This window comes from Microtus ochrogaster, chromosome 19 (genome assembly GCF_000317375.1).
Source record: "Microtus ochrogaster isolate Prairie Vole_2 chromosome 19, MicOch1.0, whole genome shotgun sequence".
In the NCBI taxonomy this organism is placed as follows: domain Eukaryota; kingdom Metazoa; phylum Chordata; class Mammalia; order Rodentia; family Cricetidae; genus Microtus; species Microtus ochrogaster.
In genome coordinates, this window is record NC_022021.1 from 47,807,978 (window position 1) to 47,828,474 (window position 20,497).

The 20,497-nt window shown below is 42.0% G+C and overlaps 2 protein-coding genes across 2 annotated transcripts in view; both read left to right on the forward strand.

Annotated features, from left to right (window-relative positions):
• The window catches only part of LOC106143740 (zinc finger protein 58-like), a 31,522-nt gene extending 17,820 nt beyond the window's left edge, over positions 1-13,702 (forward strand). Inside the window, exons 2-4 of the mRNA XM_026783853.1 lie at positions 6,884-7,010; positions 8,096-8,191; positions 12,039-13,702. Of these exons, the coding sequence (XP_026639654.1) occupies positions 6,884-7,010; positions 8,096-8,191; positions 12,039-13,153 (1,338 nt within the window). The 3' untranslated portion in view covers positions 13,154-13,702. The remainder of the gene's footprint in view (positions 1-6,883; positions 7,011-8,095; positions 8,192-12,038) is intronic.
• Positions 13,703-17,642: 3,940 nt separating this feature from the next.
• LOC101997559 (zinc finger protein 58-like) overlaps positions 17,643-20,497 on the forward strand; it is a 34,969-nt gene continuing 32,114 nt past the window's right edge. Inside the window, exon 1 of the mRNA XM_026783852.1 lies at positions 17,643-17,750. The gene's annotated coding sequence lies outside the window, so the exon portion shown is untranslated. The remainder of the gene's footprint in view (positions 17,751-20,497) is intronic.

The following is a 20,497-nucleotide window of genomic DNA, read 5'->3' on the forward strand; positions in this document are numbered from 1 at the left end:
TCGAGGTTTATGAAAAGATTTTACTGTCTGATAAGCTTCTCTGCCAATGCAGTAATCCAAATCAGACCAAATTAAACGGAATTAGAAAAAGCCCAGGGTTAATGGAAATCAATGCTCCCAGATGGCTTTCCAGCTCCACAGAGAGAGGACATGGGGAAGACTGGAAAACCATGTATTTGTTCTTTTTAGGGTGTTGTTTAAATACCCTGTGGGAGTGGTATTGAGCATCTCTGGGGAGAAGACATTGTTTGGGAGCTGTTCTCTGAGGTGGAGTCTGGACTGAGGCAACTCCCAGAGGAGGGGGATTGGGATGGAACTTCAAACATTCCAGATTCTGGCTATATGGATGCTGGGGGCTGAGGTGAAGCTTCCACCCAAACATCTTTGGTATAGGTGCTCCGGCTCCAGTCTGTCTTCTTCCTTTGGGGAGGAGACAGTCAAGAGTTGGTGGGCTCACAGTCAGCGGGAGGTGTGGCTGAAGAGGCATCCGGTTTATTGCCATCCTGGAGACCTCAGGCATCTGTTCCTTAAGGGAAATGGGAAGGCAGGTTGCTAGGAGAAAAATAGATTGTTATTATTGACCCTACGCTTGGGGCCTGCCACGGGAAACTGCCAGGAGAGGGATGGAGAAGCGCCCTGGCACAGGAGAGGCAGGTGAGTGAGGGAGACAGTTACCTTGTGTTCATTTGCTCTGATGGCCAAAGAACTAAGAAAGGAAAAATATCTGAGGGGCCTCAGGTCTCTGGCAGTAAATTCTGGAATGAAGCAGCAAGGTCTGCCAGGACCAGCTGCTATAGAAAGCTGTGACTAGGGTGGAGAGAACAGACATACAGCCCACACACAGAGGACCCTCTGCAGGAAGAAGGAACTGGAGAAGCTGACTCCAGGTCTCACCTTGAGGTCTGGGTTCCCTTAAAGACTTGAAAGGTCCTGCATCTGTAATGTAGGGTGGACTAACTGTGAAAACGACAGGATGTCTGCTTGGCCCACAATGATTGTGTCAACGTCTTGATAAGGCCTTGAGCTTGTTGAGCTGGTCCGGAAGCAGGGTCCCTAGGAACAGGAGAAAAACTCTCATGGCCTTGTGTTACAGTGCCAGGCTTTTGTGTCAGGTCAGCGGGTGAGGAGAACTCCCAGACCTGTGTGTATTCCTGGGATTTTAGTAACCAGACCTGTGATAGAAAAGAAACGTCAGTCTCCTCTGAGGCACATCCCTGTCGTCTCTGCGTTTGTGAGGGGAAGCAGGGCCCTCTGGTCCTCCCCTGCTTCACAGCAAATTCTAGGCCAGCCTATTTTACCCAAGTCTGTGACAGGGAGCATTTCAACTTTAATGATGTGAGAAATACTTTCCATGGTTTCTTTCCCATTTCTTTTCTTTTTTTTTTTTTTTTTTTTTTCGAGACAGGGTTTCTCTGTGGTTTTGGAGCCTGTCCTGGAACTAGCTCTTGTAGACCAGGCTGGTCTCGAACTCACAGAGATCCGCCTGCCTCTGCCTCCCGAGTGCTGGGATTAAAGGCATGCGCCACCATTGCCCGGCTCTTTCCCATTTCTTACAGTGAGCACCCAGCCCACACTGTTGTACAAACTATGTGTGCTTACCTTCTGCTGACTCAGCCCACATGTAATTTAAACTTTATATCAAACATGTTCTTGTTAAAGTGATGATTGCATACCTGTTAGCATTTACTCTGTGAGAAAGAATTCTCTTTGCCTCCTTTGAATAGTTCTGCCTATAGTCAACAAACATTCATTCTTTTTTCCTTTTTAATCTGTGTTAGTTACTGTCATGATCCGATGTGACTTTCTTCTGATTTTTTCTGGTTTCTTACAGTTTGCTTCTTTCAGTTCAGTCTGAGACTCGGCTGCTGTGGTTTCATTCCTGGGTCTTTTTCTGCAGCTGCAGCTGGGATGTCTTTCCCTGTCCTTACAGCAGAGGTTCCTCTGGGAGCAGATGCTTCTTACAGTGAGCCAGAACAAAACCACTTCCTGCGCTGTCCTTCACATGGGCACTGCGTAGCCAACAGTAAAGCAAACTGCTAATGGTGGGTCCTGCTCTTCCACAGGTCCAGTCCAGTTCCCTTGCTGACAGTCCTGTGTCTTTCCTCCTAGGCTTCGTTGACTGAACTCTAATGTCAGTGTTTTGCTTTAAAGAGACTCAGAAACAATGTATGGACTATTAATATCCTCAAATACATATAGACAGCTAACATATACAGCAAAGCATTTGATAGATAATTTGAAACAAAAATTACAGTATATAATTCAGGTTTCCAAAGCAGGTACTATATTTCTTCCATATTTTTCATGGTTTAATTCACTTTCTGAGTCATAAAATTGTAAAACTTGGTGGCTTTCAGTAAAAACTAGTGACTGTTTCATGCCACAGTTATATGTGTAGAGTCCTGGAACAAAAACCTAGGAGTTGCTTCTTCATGGTGTGTGTGGTGCGTGTTTTAGGCACTATGTCTGTGATCCGTAGGTTGTCTGCTTTGAATGGAGGGTCCCTAACTTTTAGATTCTGACCTGCAATCCCATCTCATCTTTGAAAATCGTTTTGAGTTCCCACCAATCCCACCTAGTCTTTAGTTTTGTCTGTCTCTCTCTGAAAGGTGTCTCTGAGGGACGCCAAGAGGAAATGCAAGAATTCTTGTTATACTTACTCTGTCCATTTTATTGCTCTAGGCTTGCTTCTAGGACCAGCCTCCACTACTCCTGAACTGTGAATCAAGTCTCCTTTGTTTAGCTTTCTTCCTGACCATTTTTCATAACAACTTGTAACTAACACTCTAAACAGACAAACATTCATAATCCATTTTTTTGCTAATGTAAATTTACCTTTCTAGGCTACTTCCTGCTGATTGGGGGCCCTGGTAATCTTATGGGGACCTAAAGAAAATTGAGATTTATAGTCAAGTCCTGACTAGAATATTCTGTGAGGCTTAATCATCTCACCCAGCAGCTGTGTAGCTGTTCTAGATGTAGAACTCAGACATCTGACCCACTTGCTCCTATCGGACATTTCTCAGGGGATCTTCCTTGATCAAACCAGATTTTTCTTAACCAAGAACGAATCTACAGCCTCTCCTTTCCTGTCGAAAACAAAACAAAACAAAACCTCTTCTATAAAGTACCATATCTTTAGACTTCAATTTTGAAGTCAAAGCATGTTCAGTATATATACTATATATATATATAGTAGTAATCCAGCAGCATTTGTAATTAAATGTCTTTAGCAGCTGGTGCTCCTTTCTCAGCCATCAAACAATTCAAAGACAACAACAACAAAAAAAAAAAGCATGCAGTATCCGGACTGTCTGTGTATTTTCCATCTTTACATGGCTTTATTTTAAACTCCATTTCTTTTTCATTTACTTTCAATTTTTGCTTTTTTTTTTTCTTTTTCAGACTAGATTTCTCTGTGTATCTTTGGCTTTCCTGGAACTCACTCTGCAGACAAGGTTATCCTACAACTCAGAGAGATCCGCCTGCCTCTGCTTCTGAAGTGTTTGGATTAAAGGTGTGTATCACCACACTCAGCTACTATCTTTCTTACATTTTTTTTTTTTTTATGATTTTACCCCTGAAGACACAAGACTAGGGAGATTGGAACTGGACCTGCCCTGAAGGTCTCCTGCCTAAGGGTGAATATTCTTAACACTGGAAGGTGCTTTGTGAGCTCCAAGGGAGAGAAGCAATAAACAGCCCTGCTTAGCTGTTGTATCTGTGAAACACAACTATGAGCATTGCGGCCTCGTCCGTAAAGGTGCCCCCGTGTCTCCCACATCTCGGCATTAGCAGCAGTGTCTCTGATGACTTCTTAGTTCTTAAGTTACAGAGGAGAGCATGCTGGAGCCACTAAAGCATCACAGTTGCTAACTGCATTCCAGATGCTTTTCCCTAGACCTACACCGAAGTGTAGCTGTCACTGCCTGTTAAAGACACTGCTCACTGCAGCACACAGAGCATTACAGAAAACGAAAACGTTCAGATCCAGAGAACTATTGTCTTGTGATGCCCTGACCCAGTAGATACACCACATCACAATTCCTGTGCAGAAGGTCCATATTGATCATGAGAGCTTGGGGTCCAGGAAGTCTGTTGTAGGTGGTGCTTTCCAGAAAGGGAAGGGAAGCTGCACCCATGACACCCCAACAGTATGACTACCTGAACAAGCCCTGAACAATGGCAGTGGCACAAGATCCCCTGCAGGGGGCAGTCTGCTGGCTAACAGAGAAGTATAGGCACATAAGGACTGCTAAGAGAGGGAGAATTGGTCTTCCCCAGGGCTGAGCCCACTCACTCTCCATCCAGTAACAAGTGGTCAGTCCCCAAAACATACACACAGGCAACAGTGAACAGACTAAACCCTTTATATTTATGCAGTGGGTATGTACAGTGTAGATATGTACAGTTATGTGCTGTGTGTAACAATGTTAATTAGAGGAGAGAAAACCATGTATCTGAGACGGATTATTGGGGTACATGAGAGAAGCTGCAATGAGGAGATAGAGGGGAAATGACAAATTTTATTACAATAATTTTTGACAGGAAAATTACACCCTTGCCAATCATGACAATATCGGTAAAACTGAAGTTATTTCGGGAAGATAGAGGTTAATAACGCATGATCTCATCAACATGTTAAATGTAATGAATTGAAACTCATATAAAATAGAGGTTTGTTAAACATAAAGCATTGTAAGTCAATAGGTGTTGGAGAGGTAATGTTTTTTGTTTTTGTTTTTTGTTTTTTGTTTTTTTTCCATTTACCGGTGATATCAGAAAGTAAATACTTGGACTTCCTTTTGTGGATTATCGTCTTAACTATGTAAAGAGGTTTCCGTTTGCTTGTGGAATATTGGTTTCACTGTGGAAAGATGTGCTGCATCTGTTTACCTTGTCTGCATAAGGCACCTGATTCATCTCATAGCTAAATGAGCAACACCTAGGTGGGAGGGATAAGGGGGACTTCCATGCAGAGAGAGTAAGGAAGAGGAGGACTCATGGAGGCCGAGACAGAGGAGGCAGGAAAGCAGGACACACAGAGTGAAATATAAGCAAAGCCCCAAGGGAAAATGCAGATGACTAGGAACAGGTTGAATTAAGTTAGAAGAGGTAGTGGGACAAGCATAAGGTAATGGCCAAGCTTCCATGATTAAAGAGAAGTCTCTGTGTCATTATTTGGGAGCTGTTGACAACCCAAATAAAAATGTTAACTGCGCTTCCTGAAGACTGAGTGTCCTGGGACAGCGTGATGGGAGGGAGAAGCCCCGTGACTGTTTCCCAAACGCTGGATGTGCCTTATGTAGGGTACATTCCGGAAGTCTGGAAGGAAGTGTTTGAGGGGTGAACATCCCATACCTGAGAATCCAAAGCTTAACCATGAAATTATTACATAATACTTCATTATTTATTAATTTCTGAAACATACTGTAGTGATAAAAGGAAAAATGATGTGTTATTGTTTTTATAGATCATTCTGGGACCTTACCCCAAAAATATAAAAAACAATAATTCTAAAATTAGAAAATTTTGAAATGTGAAAATAGCATCAGCAATTATTTTTCTCAGCTATGCACACTGATGCTCAGGTGTCGTGTGTACAAACATGCTTAGGAATACCGCAGCCCACTTCAGTACCTGTCAGAGAAAAGATAGGAAGGGAAAATGACAAAAACATCAAGTGATGTGTATTCTATTTAACATATCAAGCAGTATTGTTAGTCTTTTATTTATTTATTTATTTATTTATTTATTTATTTATTTATTTATTTATTATGTATACAATATTCTCTCTGTGTGTATGCCTGCAGGCCAGAAGAGGACACCAGACCCTATTACAGATGGTTGTGAGCCACCATGTGGTTGCTGGGAATTGAACTCAGGATCTTTGTAAGAGCAGGCAATGCTCTTAACCTCTGAGCCATCTCTCCAGTTCATTAGTCTTATTTTTGTGCCTTTTCTCATATGATCAGATACTTAAATGATATTTACTCTGTGAGTTCATCCCCTTGCCTGCTTCTTCTCATGTCCCGTGTCCCTGTCATCTGAACTCTCTAGAAATCCTGAGCCCACAGCACAGCCAGAGCTGCTGCATCAGACTCTGTATTTTCATTACACTTCACTGTCATGATTGTGCGCATGAACTGTTGAGAAATCCCTTCTCCCACAATGTGACTTTCTCCTGTGAGGAATACATACCTGTGTGGTGTGTAGGAGCACATGGCACTGAATGCATGTTCTGTGGCTGCATTCATTTTACATGTCTTTCTGAAATGGATCGTGTCTACCTGGGCTTACGGGCTCCTTTACCTTGTCTTCACTACCGATGTTCAGTGTGAGCTCATGTGACCACTTCAGGCATGTCTGAGGATATTACTACCTGTGTAAGAACATTTCTAGCTCTCTTTCATCCTGGACAAATCCGTGATGCCTGTTTGAGGGTTCCTATTGTGCTAAAGCCTGTGATGAGAGACAGCTTGGAGAAGAAAGGGTTATTTTAGACTCCAACTCCAGGTGACAGTCCATCACTGGGAGAATTCAAGGCAGGAGCCTGAGGCGTGAGGTGGAGAACAGGCCACAGAAGAACACTGCTTACTGACTCCCCGAGACTGCTTTCCTGCACCATATAGAACTGCGTGCCCAGTGCAGACACCACCATAGTGGGCAGTGCTGTCTCATAGGAATCACTAGTTCAGAAAATGCCCCTAGACTTGGCTACAGGGCAGTCTTGGTAGGAAGTTTTTCAATTACTTCTCTCTTTGCAAATTGGCCCTAGCTAGGTTCAGTTCATAGGATAACTATCAAGCTCAATGCATGTTGGTATTTAAATTACTAATGGTTTTAATTAAATTAATGTATCATTCACTGATCTTTACTTCAGGAAATGCTGTCCTTCTCTGATGTGGCCATCGAGTTCTCTCCAGAAGAGAGGGAATGTCTGGAGCCTGCTCAGTGGAATCTGTACAGGGATGTGATGTTGGAGAATTACAGCCACCTTGATTTCCTGGGTGAGCATTTCCTCTATAGTGACTTCTTATTTCACCATCAACATGGAGCTTCCTCACTTTGTGTGGCTTCTCATGGGAGCATCTCCACAGTCAGTTTCATATCCTTCGTTTTCAAAAATATTAAGGACATCGCTATGTTAAATAATATTTCAGGGCTGAAGCGATGACTCAGTTATTAAGAACATTGACTGCTTTTCTAGAGGATCATTAAGTAAAAGGAAACTACTACACTTTCCTTCCTGCCACCCAGACCCGAATAACCAGATAGAAACTATATTAATTACAGCACTGTTTGGCCTGTGAGCCCAGGCAGGAAATCCCACATCACCGGCACTGCTATGTCAGTTCACAATTGTTTGTAAACCCAAGTTCTGACAACCTCCTGCTGTGTGATGTTTTAATTGTGTTGTATCCTGACAAATAAAGCTTGGTTAGAATCAGGGGATAGAACTAGCCACCAGCTGACCATAGAGATATGGAAAACTGTAGAGAGGGGAACAGGACGTGGAAAGCTGGGTTGAGACGGGAGCTCTGCCCTTTGGATGGTGGGATGGAAGAGGTAGGATGTCACTGGTGCTTCTCTGATCTTTCAGTTTCTTAGCTGGTATCTCACTCCTGATTTTTTTATTGATAAAGGTTAATTAGATTGTCAAATCAACCTCACACAGAAATATATCAATAGAAAACACTAAAACATATGAAAATTTAAAATAAAAAATGAAAACAGGAAGATTGCTTACACTGTTTGCTTCTTTCTGTGTTTAACCTCTCCAAGATGGGTGTGTCTTTCCCTGACTCTAGAGGGACTTTTAGAAATTCAGTGGCTTGAGAGGTGGAGCTCACTTTTTATGTGAACTGTGTTACAATTCTAAGTTACTGTTTTTTTTCCCTGAACTGAAACTCAGACTCTGGGTGCTGTTGGCTCCTTCATGTGTTGGAGTGACCCTGTCTGAAAACACTTAAGGAACTGATTGTCTGCAATCATTTGTCACCTCATCTCTGTCCTTACAAGTCATGTACAGGAAGGGACATGTCAATTCTGAGTAAAAGAACACATAAACAATCTTCTCTTTATCTATACACAGGTCTTGGTGTCCCTAAGCCACACCTGGTGACATTTCTGGAGCAAAGACCAGAGCCTTCAGATGGGGAGAGACAAGCAGCAGCCACCGTGCACCCAGGTGTGTAGGAATGAGGGGTTCAGGGGCAGAGCTGAGATCCTGAGATCCAACAGAAAGTGAAGCTTTCCTATTTACCTTGAAACATGATACCGTGGGAATCATTCTTTAGGTCTCTCCTTGTATTTGTTGTCAAAGCTGGTGTCTCAGTTTTATGAGGGTTTAAGTCTCTTAAGCTTTGGATTTCCCCAATTACAAGCTATGCTTCTACTTACAGTGACCTCCAAGGTTTTTCCTTTTGTTGAATCTCCATTGTTGTTTAAGACTCAGCGAAATAGAACTGAGAACTGTAAAGACCCAGAGTCTTTTATTTACAGAGTTGAGAGCAGACTCAAGCAAGAAAGATCTCTACAGAAAAGTGACCATAATGGGTTAATAAAGGGAAACCCACAGTTCTATCACAGAGAGGCAGGCAGGGACAGAAGGCTCAACAGTGTCAGTTCTGTTGGTCAGAACAATTGGGGGGTTGGAAGCATTGGATAAAACTCAGACAAACCAGATGCACTTTGGGCAGTGCATTCCCCACTGCTCTTAGGGAAGAATCAAAGCATTAGCATATCATATAAAGGGGATGTGTGGGCCTCTAGGTATGCTAATTTAACAGAGGCACTTTGGGTTTTTTTTAATACTTTTACCCCCAATTGCTTCAGCAGGTCATGACAATTAGACATAGGAAGATTATGACAGGACAACTTGCAAGGCCTTACACTTTTGATTCAGGAAGCCCATCAAACCAGTTATGGGTTCAGTGTTTGTGTCTCTCTTTCATGACAGTTAGTAGATTTAAGCCTTTTAGTGAATTGTAAGGCTCCATGGGTTTTTTATGGCTTTTTTTTTTCAAGTTAATTTATCATGTATAGGAACTGGTATTTGGATATATAAGCAATAACAACTTGGTAAAGAAATTATAAACTTATATGTGTCAATCTTTTGTTTTCAGGTACATCAGTACCAGTAAAATGTTTAATTTCAGATACTATCAGGTTTGCCACTGTCTCTAGACCTATAAGAATCATTATGGCTAATGTTACCATGACACCAGTTGGATGAAAATATCTTGTGATCACTTCTTCTCAAGGTCTCCTGTTGATTCTCAAACTTCTTCAGTGTATAATTTCATTAGTCTAGCTTTTTAATGGGATCAGTACTGATGAGTTTAGGTATTGTTTTTCATCAGCAATTGATGGATCAGCTCTGGGCTGGCATCCTATACCAAATAATCATACAGTGACTTTATATTAATGATAAGTGCTCGACAACAGCTCAGGCTTATTACAAATTAGGTCTTACATTTTCATTAACCCCTATGTCTTCTACACTCTTACACATGGCAGTACCTTTTCTTCATATTGTATGTTTTTCTCTTGCTTCTCAGAATCCTGGTCTCTGCTCTGACTCTGTTTTTCTAAAGCCAGGATTTCATCAGCCCCCAAAATCCTGTTTAACCATAGACATACCAGTTTTTTTATTAACAATAAAAGCAACACATCTTCACAGTGTAGAGAAAGATTATTCTACAGCATTTCCCACTTTTTGTCTACTTAAAAAGGATGGTTTTAACTTTAACATAGTAAAAGTATATGTAACAAAAATAGCCTCTCTTGTTGGAAACGAAATCATAACCTCTCTCCCTTCTTTTTTCCTTTTAAGGTCAAGGCATGTTAAAAACTATATCTGTTGTTTTAATCCAGCAGTTTTCACAATCCAGTCCGTCTCAGCTGCTCTCATTCCTTCATTAGCAGTCAGAAAATCTACAGACAACACATGGATTCCACACACTCTGTGTATCTTACTTTTTGTGTGTCTTAACTTTCATATTACTTTATTCCCTTTTAAAGAATTTTTGCTTTATTTTAAAGTATGTCTATATATACTTTTGTGTGTGTATATATATGTGTGTGTGTGTGTGTGTGTGTGTGTGTGTGTGTGTGTATTGTGACCATCTATAGTATTTTTTTCTTCTCCCACAAGACTTTGTACATAACACTCTAACCCATTTAAAGATTTTTTTTTTTAACCATCTGGATCTGTCTTTCCTGAACATCTGTAACCTTTTCTGTCCACATGAGCAAAACCCCAAACTCTGTCACCCACTGCATGGGTGGAGCTCAAGCTGGTGGCTCAAATCCGTAGGCAGCTGTTAGGAGATGCTTGTTTGTACTGCAGCCCACATGAGAGACAGAAGACTAGCAAGATGCATTTGGCTCTGCTTTTGTGTAGTGTGAAGTTTTTTTGAGCTTCCTCATGCCTTAGTAGTCAAGGGTGTGTTGGGTTGGAATGCCATTTGTAGGCAGAAGTTTCTGTCCCAACAGCCCTACCAAAATAACTGAAATGGAGATACTTATTAGTTGTAAATGCTCAGCCGATAGCTTGGGCTTATTTTTAGCTGGCTCTTCCTTTTTAAATGAGCCCACATTTTTATTTACCCTCTATCACATTGCAGTTCCTTCTTTCAATACAATATGTTCACCTTTTTTTCTCTGCATCTTCTGGCATCTTCTTTCACTCTGCCATTCTTCTTCCTTGCAATCTTTCTTCCCAAAATTCTGCCTAGCCATTGACCCATCAGTGTTTTAATGATGAGAGTAATAAATATTCATATTGTACAAAAAGATGACCCATGGCAGAGGAGCTGGTCCAGATGACTCTGGCAGGTGACTCGATGGTGGCCCTGGGTGAGCTCTCTCAGTCCCCCTCACCTCCTCCTCGGGCTGTGTTGCTTTCGTTACCGGATGTGGTGGCTCCTCGCTTGGCACATGTGATTTAGTTTGAATGAGTGCCCAGAGTTTATCCTGTTGTGCTGACTTTCCCTCTGGCAGAGCCTCGGTCACATCTACCACTTTGCTGAGGACTGCTTACAAAATCTGCCCTTGACATCTCACCTGTGGGATTACCTTTGTTGAGAGAAGGATATTCAAAGCCAGGGTACAGGGCATTTGAACCACCATGACATTTCCTTAACAAGTTGGGTGGTAGGCATAGGTATAAGGGTCCCCTCGGTATGCTAAACTATCATATTGGGCGACATGGAATACAGAGAAACTGCAGAGGGCTGGATAATGGAAGGTAGGAATGTTTTTCTTCCTCTGATATAGTGTTTAAGGCCAGCCTGGTCTAGATAGTGAGTTATAGGAGAGCAAGATCTTCATAGAAAAACCTTATCTTCTGAAACAAAAACAAACAAAAAGGGAAAGAAGTAATTTTGTCATCTCTTTATTGACAAGTATATTGTCTCAACCAAATTTACATTATGCACAGGTGAATCTGAAGGTTTTTTGTTTTGTTTTACTATGACTCAATATGTTTCAGGTGTATATTTTCTGGTCTTTCAAATAAAATGTAAAATACTGTCCTGAATTTGGACTATAAATTTCGTCTTTATGTAGAGTATCTACATGTGCAGCATATCTTTGGTACTCCCAAAGTACAACTATATGTGCAGGATAAAATGTTTGTATTAGACTCTGTCTCAAATTCACAAAGTCAAAATTAACTTTCTCTTTCCCAGACTCAGCTGCTTTCTAATTTCATGGGTGTCCTGCAATATAAAATTTCTATGTATTTGATAGAGTTATTTCTGTTAGTAAAATGCCCTTGCAACTTACTTAACTTTGAATTATATGCCATTATGTCTATGTTCTATTTGGATGTTTTATTATTCTACTTAAAGTATAGATCATTTCTACCTACTGTATCTTATCATTTATACTTTGTGCCTCTAAGTTTTGAAATGACTCTCTTTTTTCACTGCTTCAAGATGTATTAATAAATGTTTTCTTCTAAAGATAAGCATTGTAAATATGAAGAATATTTTCTAACCTTTGTTCATATCTCAATGTTTGCTCCACAGGGTCAATGCCTGAAGATTATAGCATTTGCTCCAAGGCCATTGATTATAACTCACAATATATTCAATGCCGGAGAATTCGTACAAGGGAGAAACCCTACAAGTGTGAAAAATGTGGTAAGGCCCTTGGTTCTTCTAAAGCACTTTCCATACACCAGAGACTTCACACTGGACAAAAACCTTACACATGTAAAGAATGTCACAAGGCCTTCAATACTCGCTCATCACTTTTTATACACCAGAAAAATCATACTGATGAAAAAACCTACAAGTGTGGACACTGTGGCAGATCATTTTACTATCCTTCAGTGCTGAAGCAACATCAAAGGATTCATTCTAAAGAGAAAACCTACAAGTGTGAAGAATGCAGCAGGTATTTTTGCTCATCTTCATACCTTAGACGACATCAAAGAAAACATACTGGAGAGAAACCATTCAAGTGTGAGCAGTGCGGCAAGTGTTTTTGCTTCACTTCATTCCTTCGGCAACATCAAGCAATTCACTGTGAAGACAGACACTACAATTGTATGGACTGTGGTAAAAGCTTTAACTCTCTTATATACCTTAGACGACATCAAACAATCCATTCGGCGCACAGTCCTTATACCTGTGTACACTGTGGCAAATGGTTTTTCTATTCTAGGGATCTTCAGGATCATCAAACAATTCACACTGGAGAGAAGCCCTACAAGTGTGACGAGTGTGACAAAGCCTTTCACTATCACTCATCCCTGAAGACACACAAGAGAGTTCATATGGAAGAGAAACCCTACAAGTGTGAACAGTGTGACAAAGCCTTTCATTATCACTCATCCCTTTGGAGACACAAGAAAGTTCATAATGGAATGAAACCCTACAAATGTACAGAGTGTGAGAGATGTTTTAACTCATCTGTATCCCTCAGACAACATCAAACAATCCATTCTGAAGAAAATTGTTATACCTGTGTACACTGCAGCAAAAGGTTTTCCAATTCAAGATATCTTCAGGATCACCAAAGAGTTCACACTGGAGAGAAACCCTACAAGTGTGAAGAATGTCACAAAGCCTTTCATTATCAGTCTTCCCTTAGGAGACACAGGAAACTTCACACTGGAGAGAAACCCTACACGTGTTGAGAATGTCACAAATCCTTTCATCTTAACTCATCCCTTAGTGGACACAAGAGACTTCGTACTGGAGAGAATCCCTGCAAGTGTGAAGACTGTGACAGATGCTTTTCTTCATCGTCATCCTTTCTACAGCATGAAATAAATCATTTTGTATAGAAACCCTAAAATTGTGGGGAATTTAGCAAAGACTTTATTAATCTTAATATCCTTATTCAATGCATGTCATAGTTAATACAGGGGGTAAATCCATCAAACGTCTTAAAAAGTTTACTTCTTCAAACCTGAAACCACATCAGATGCTTCATTCAGACAGCAAACTTCATGAGTGTGTGAAATGTGATAAAATCTTTGCCAACAAATCAGGTATTATTCACCTTAAATAAGTTCATCATTTTGGGATGTCAACATCAACATGTAACTTAACAAGAGCACAAATACTAAAAATGTCATCAGAGAACAGCAGAGACTTCTCTTTGCTGTAACTCCCAACAGTTTGTTCAAGCAGTGTGTTTGAAACTTGCCTTTATTAATAAGTCTCTACCTTCTGTAACTATAAATGCTCCATGAAACCTTGCCCATGTCATAGCTTTGTTCATTGGTTGCCCACAATATGAGATCTGGGCTGTGGCATCATTACTGTTTTTCCCAGTGGACTCATCCAAGCTGTTGTAATTCCTCCTTGGTGTAAGAAGCTCTGCCTCTCTGAGCTTGTAGTAATAGGAGCGGCGGGCTGTGTCCCCGGCACCCGGCCGCCCCCAAGGCTAGCTTTACCCAAAATAATTACACGGACACTGTATTCTTTTAAACACTGCTTGGCCCATTTCTATCTAGCCTCTTCTCGGCTAACTCTCACACCTGGACTAGCTTATTTCTAGTGTAGCCCACGAGGTGGCTTACCAGGGAGATTCTAGCCTACGTCCATCCTGGGTCGGAGCTTCATCACGTGTGCCTCAGAGAGCAGAGCTCTCGTGTCCGCCCTGGAGATGGGAACATGTCGTCTCTGCTCCAGAGCAGAGCTGTCGAGTCTCAGCTCCCTTCCTCTTCCTCCCAGCATTCTGTTCTGTCTACTCCTCCCACCTATGTTTTAACCTATGAGGGCCAGCCAAGCAGTTTCTTTATTACTTAACCAATGAAATCAACAGATTGATATATGACACTCCCACATCATGAGCTACCCGATTTTCACCCAGCATTTGAATCTATATTGATAATCCTTATTGGTAAAATAAAAGGACAGAGACAGAGTTAAAACTGTATAAGTACTCTTGCCATCTAAGACACCCACAGCAAGGCAGCAGCTGTGGCTGCAGAGGTGCAGCCATCGCCTGAGGCAGTGATAGTTTCAGGTGCAGCTGCTGTGCCTCAGAGAAAAACAACGGTGCCCGTAGAGCAACAATGGCATTAAAGCTCTGGGGTAACCAATCATTTTCCAACTGCATTTGAAGTTCCTTCTACAAACTGTAACTCATGTGATGTTGATTTGGTGATAAACTTGTGGTGATAAATCCTAGGGAGGATTTAATACAGTTATTCCAATGAGTGGACAGTAACTAAATGAACCCAAGTTTTCAACTTTATACCCACAGTCAGGCACCTCTCAACCTTCACCAGAATGTATTAATTGTGTGGTAGATGGAAAAGACTACAGAGATGCAAAATGATCAAAGTGTGGAGAATATTCCTCTTTAGAGGGCCCTAATCCATAGGTGACACCTACATCACACATTGTAAGTGAGTTCCCTTACACACATCTAAAGCCAAAAGTCATGGAGAAGAGTTGGAAAGAATTTCAGAGCCAGGTACGGTAGATGTGTGCCCTGAAGCAGTAGAAATGTTGAGACATTTCTAGAACAGTGAAACACTGATAGAAATGTTAATAACAATTAATGCATGAACACCCTGTGATTCACTTATATATATTCACTTATATATATATCCACACTTGAACCACAGCATACAACAAGCATGGTTATATAATGGTATAGGAGGTCCTTCTGTATTTGTGTTGCTTTCCTTGGTTAAATAAAGAAGCTGCCTTGGCCTTTTGATAGGGCAGTACTTAGATAGGTGGGAAGACAGAACTGAATGCTGGGAGGAGGAAGGCAGACAGGGAGAGTTGCCATGAAATCTCCAAGTCAGAGACTTTGAATCTTTCCCAGTAAGCCACAACCTCGTGGTAATACACAGATTAATGGTAATGGATTAGATCAGGATGTGAGAGTTGGCCAAGGAGAGGCTAGATATAATAGGCCAGGCAGTAATTAAATGAATACAATTTCTTTGTGGTTATTTCAGGGTAAGTTAAGCCACCTGGCAGGATGCAGTCCGTCTTCCTTAGTACAGCATAAGGTCCTCCCTGTCTGACCTCAGTTGAGATGTTGGCAATTGCTGACTCCTAAGGAAGACAATCAACCTGGTTACCTTCCAGGTTCCACTCAACTCTCATACACCCATAAACATTGAGGAAACACTAAGTGCATTGAAGAAATAACAAGGAAAAGGCCCACCATGTTGTGAGAGCAACATGTTTTCAAGGTTAAGAAGTAATAGGTAAAGGAATATGGAACTTTAAGTAAAGGAAATTGAGCACAATAGATCAGACCTCTGCAGAGGGAATTCTAACCATGGATAATGGGTGAGCTGTCCTTACATACACCAGTTTAACCAGGAACTGTATCCTACCACTCTGGAGAGGAGAAGGGAATGTAAGCATGAACTCAGCACACCTGGTGCCAAATCTACATCTGGGTTTGTGAAAAAGAACACACACACATACAACAAAATAAAACAAACAAAAATAGCAGGGTAATATTGTTAAAATTCTAGTTGAACTCTCATAAAAACTGAATTCATTACATAGATTAACAGTTGAAAGTTTCAAGGGACTTAAGGACAGGTGGCAAACCCTGAGACGGATTATGGAGTTCTTTGGAAGTAAATGTCAGAGGGTTGAATCTTGTTCAGTGATTGTCCTTGTGTCCCTGAAAAACCTCCTGCACTGAAGAGATTCCAGTGTTCCCAGGAAAACTGTTTTACAAGCTGTGGAGTCGGATGCATGTATGAACCAATCTGAGTGAGTACAGAGGAACATGGATTATTTATATGCAGGACTGCATATTAAGACAAAGCCTAAGTCATACTCTAACTACTTTAAGAAGAATGTTTATTTACATTGTTTTAAAAGTATTTTGTAATTCTTATTCTTATTTCTGTTTTTTTCTTTTGTCTGGTTTTAGTTTTCTCTTTTTCTTTACAGAGAATGTCTCTAAATTTCCAGACCAGGTACAGCTCATGTTGTATTGTCATGAGCCTCTGCATTTGGAATCACATTTAGGCTCACTAGGACTGGTCTCAAAATTATCTTTAAAAGATACTTTTTGTTCCCAAGTTAGTGTATTGTGTATTCTTACTTCCTTGTCTGGACGGCTAGCCCACAAATAATGACAGAGCCTAGGCTTCCCCCCAACTTGCTCTCATAACTTAATCTATATTCTGTGTCATGGCTTTTTTTTTTTTTTTAACCTTTCCACCATTTTGTATCCCTGGCTTGGTCTGCACCTTGCTGACTTCTCTGGGCAGCTAGATTCATCTCTTCCTCTCCCTTCCCAGAAAAACCGCCTGTCTTCTCCTGCCGAGTTACGTGCCTGCCATTCAGCTCTTTATACTAAACCAACCAGAAAGTGCCCTGAATAAGACAGATCTTCATAGTGTACAAAAAGATTACCCTACACAGTATTGCCTGGTCGTTTTAAAGTACAACTGATTCAACATGATTTTTAACACTGCAGTCATATTTCTAGTATTTCTGTCAAAGTCTCGTCTCCCATTCACACACGTTGGGTTGTGGATCTGAAAGTGCACTATCAAACTGCTTCCCCATGGCTGTTTGAAACCAAATCAGTAGCCACCTTGTTAAGAAACCACATTTTGATACATTAAATCTCCATACCTTGTTTGTTTTCAATGCCCAACGTACCTAACAAAACAGGTTTCAGCTATGCTGAACTTGTGCCCCCATGAGGTATGCCCACTGTTTGCCTCATAAAAATAACCTGTTGATATGATTGCGCTTTTGCTTTAGGAAAACATTTTTCCAGATACCTTGATGATGACCCCCGCTCCACACAATGTATTGTTGAACTTGTTTTTTCTTTTATTTCCTCATTTCTAACGGCCAATAATCTGGACAGCATGTTTTTATGTTTTTTGTTTTAATAATTCCAATCCTTCTCCAAAAAGGCACCTAAAAAGGCAATGAGGGCTGCTCTCTGAAATACCGACGCTGGGAGAAAACGTCTACTGGCTTCTTCCTGGTGCTCCTGAAAACTAAGCTTGCTTTAATCAGACATTCGAGCAATTCGTGCTTCTCAGGCCTAACTGCGGGTAGCCAAACACAAGCCCAGGAAGAGTAAATATCATCCCTCAAGGATTGCAGGGATTCCTTTGGGCAGACTTCTGGGAAATGTAGTCCACCCCACTGTGACATCACCCAAAGACGTCCAGGAAAGCTTTTTCCGGCTTTTGGTCCCCACACGTGCGTCTTCCTCAAAGTTGTGCGAGAGTCCCGCCTTCTGTGCATTCCTGTTGCGTCTCTGACTTGGAGGTTGGTCCAGGGTGCAGCGCAGCCTGAGGCACTGTGCGGGGTTCGGCGCCGTCTTGGAGGGAGGGGACCTGGGTTGGATGGGAGGGCGGGAGAAGCTGCCTTGGAGGTGCTGCGCTCAACTGGCTGGGACGCCTGAGGTTGCAGGTCAGGGCTGGAGAGAGGGCGACAGGAACTCTGCCCTGAGTGATGGTTTCCTTAGTATGCCGCGTGCAGCCCGAGTGCTCCTTGGGCTTCTGGGACAGAAGAGCAGCCTGGGAGCGCGTAGTAGATGACAGTGCTGGGTCCAGAGTTGCAAGCTAAGGATGGTCAGCTGACTGCCTGCTCCTGAGGGGGAGCTGGGAGCCCCTGAGCAGCTTTGGTGGGGAAGCCGGCCTCACTTCTGACTCATTCTCAGGGGGATGCTGTGAGATTTCTCAGTATCTATAGAGCAAATGGTTTCTGACTCCTCCTGTACTCTGTAGCCGGTCTGCTGTAACAGTTTTGAGGTCTTGATTGTGTCCATTTTTTTTCTGCCAGTAAAGAATTAAGAGAGGAAAAACCCGAGGCTCCAGAAATCACGGGTAGGAAATTCCGAAACACGGACAGATCTTCCAGAATCAGCTGCTATAGAAGAGCTTTGGCTAGGGTGAGATAGGGCGAGAGAACACACATTCCGCAGACGCGCGGAGTGAAGGACCCCGTGCAAAGAAGAATGGGGACTAGGAAAACTTTTGTGTCAGGTCAGCAGGTGAGGAGAACTCCCAGACCTGTGTGTATTCCTGGGATTTTAGTAACCAGACCTGTAATAGAAAAGAAACGTCAGTCTCCTCTGAGGCGCATCCCTGTCATCTCTGCGTTTATGCGGGGGAGGCAGGGCCCTCTGGTCCTCCCCTGCCTCATAGCAAATTCCAGGCCAGCCTAGGCTACCTGAGTCTGTGTCAGAAAACATTTAAACATACTTCATGTATGGGATAAATAGTTTCTGTCGTTAGTTTCCTGTTTATTACAGTGAGCACCTTGACACATCCGTGCAGTCAGCGCTTTGCTGACTTAAGAACTATTTCTGCTTAACTTCTGCTGACCTAGTCCAGGTGTAATTTCAACTTTTGTCACTAACATGCTTTTGTTAAAGACATTAAATTTTGGTGATTAGACAATTGTTTGCATTTACTCTGTAAGGAAGAATTCTTTGCCCTGCTTGAATATTCCTATACGCAATGAATGTTCATTCTTTTTGCATATTAATCTGTGTTAGCTGCTCTCATGGCCTGATGCGGCTTTCTTCCGGTTTTCTCTGGTTTCTTCCAGTTTGTTCCTTTCATATCTACTCTGAGACTCCATTATTTTTTCATTTCCATTCTGTAGTTCTTGACTGATGCGGCTACTGCGGTTATATTCTTGGGTTTTTGTCTGCAGCTGCAGCTGGGATGTCTTCCCCTGTCCTTACAGCAGAGGTTCCACTGGGAGCAGATGCTTCTCACAGTGAGCCAGAACAAAACCACTTCCTGCACTGTCCTTCACATGGGCACTGCATAGCCAACCAGTAAAGCAAGCTGCTAATGGTGGGTCCAGCTCTTCCACAGGTCCAGTCCAGTTCCCCTTGCTGACAGTCCTGTGTCTTTCCTTCCAGGCTTCTTTCACTGTGCTCTGTGTCAGTGTGAAAGAAGAAGTTACTTGTGTTTACAGCTCATGTGTGACCATGCTGTGTTAGACATGTCATCTCTGGAAAACCCTGGAGCGAAGGTGCTGGGTGATGACATTCAGTTCCTGTTGATTGATCTATATGATTATGTCAGAGGCCATGGAGAGACCTTGCAAAAGATTTGAGCAGGGGTCAAACACATGCAAGGAATAAACCTGAGCAGCACATGTTTTCGTCAGTTCAGGTTATAGAAGTGTCTGCCATGGTGTCCTCCATAGTCGTTTTACAAGTAGTAACATATCAGTTACATATGCTGAGTTCAAAGTTGTGCTTGTTTGTCCTGCCTATTCTCTTAAAAACTGCACCCCATTGTTCTCTTCTTTGCAGAATCTATTTTAAACACGAGTCAGACCTGTTACTCTATGTGAGACACTCCTCTTGCTGTTGCTTTCTGAAGACTCAGAAACGATATGCAGGCTGTTAAAATTCACAACGACATTTGCACAGCGAATGTACAGAGCATGTGATATTTATTTTTAAACTAAATTCTCATTCTATCATCCATGTTTTCCATAAAGGACATTGCATTTATTCCCCCGTGCTTTTTTCATGGTTCCAATTCCATTCTTTGAGCCATAGTATTCCAAAAAATGGTAGCTTAAAGCGAAAAATTAATGATGTTGCATTCCGCGTTTGTTGGATAAAGAACTGGGACAGAGATCTAGGAGCTGCTACTGGATGGCGTGTGCGTTGCATTTTAGCCCCAGGTGCTTTCATCTGTCTACAGGCTGCTGCGAATGGAGGGTCACTGTTGGTGCTTAAGAACCTGACCAGGTAGCCGGTCCTCTCTTGGCATCTGACTTGGACTTCCCACCAGTGCCCTGCAAATGTTTGGGGTTTTGTCTGGCTCTCTGAAAAGACATCTCTTAGGGACAGCGAGAGGTGATACCAGAGTTCTCAGAACATCGACTCTGTCCATTCTGTTGTTCTAGGGACAGCCTCTATTCAAGTGGAGGGCAGATTTCGACCTCCCAACGGTAGTAAGAATGTGTAGCAGTTTTTAATGAATGACAGGTTGTTCGTCTCTGACCAGACATCATTTGCATTTCTTCTCCCCCCCCCCCCC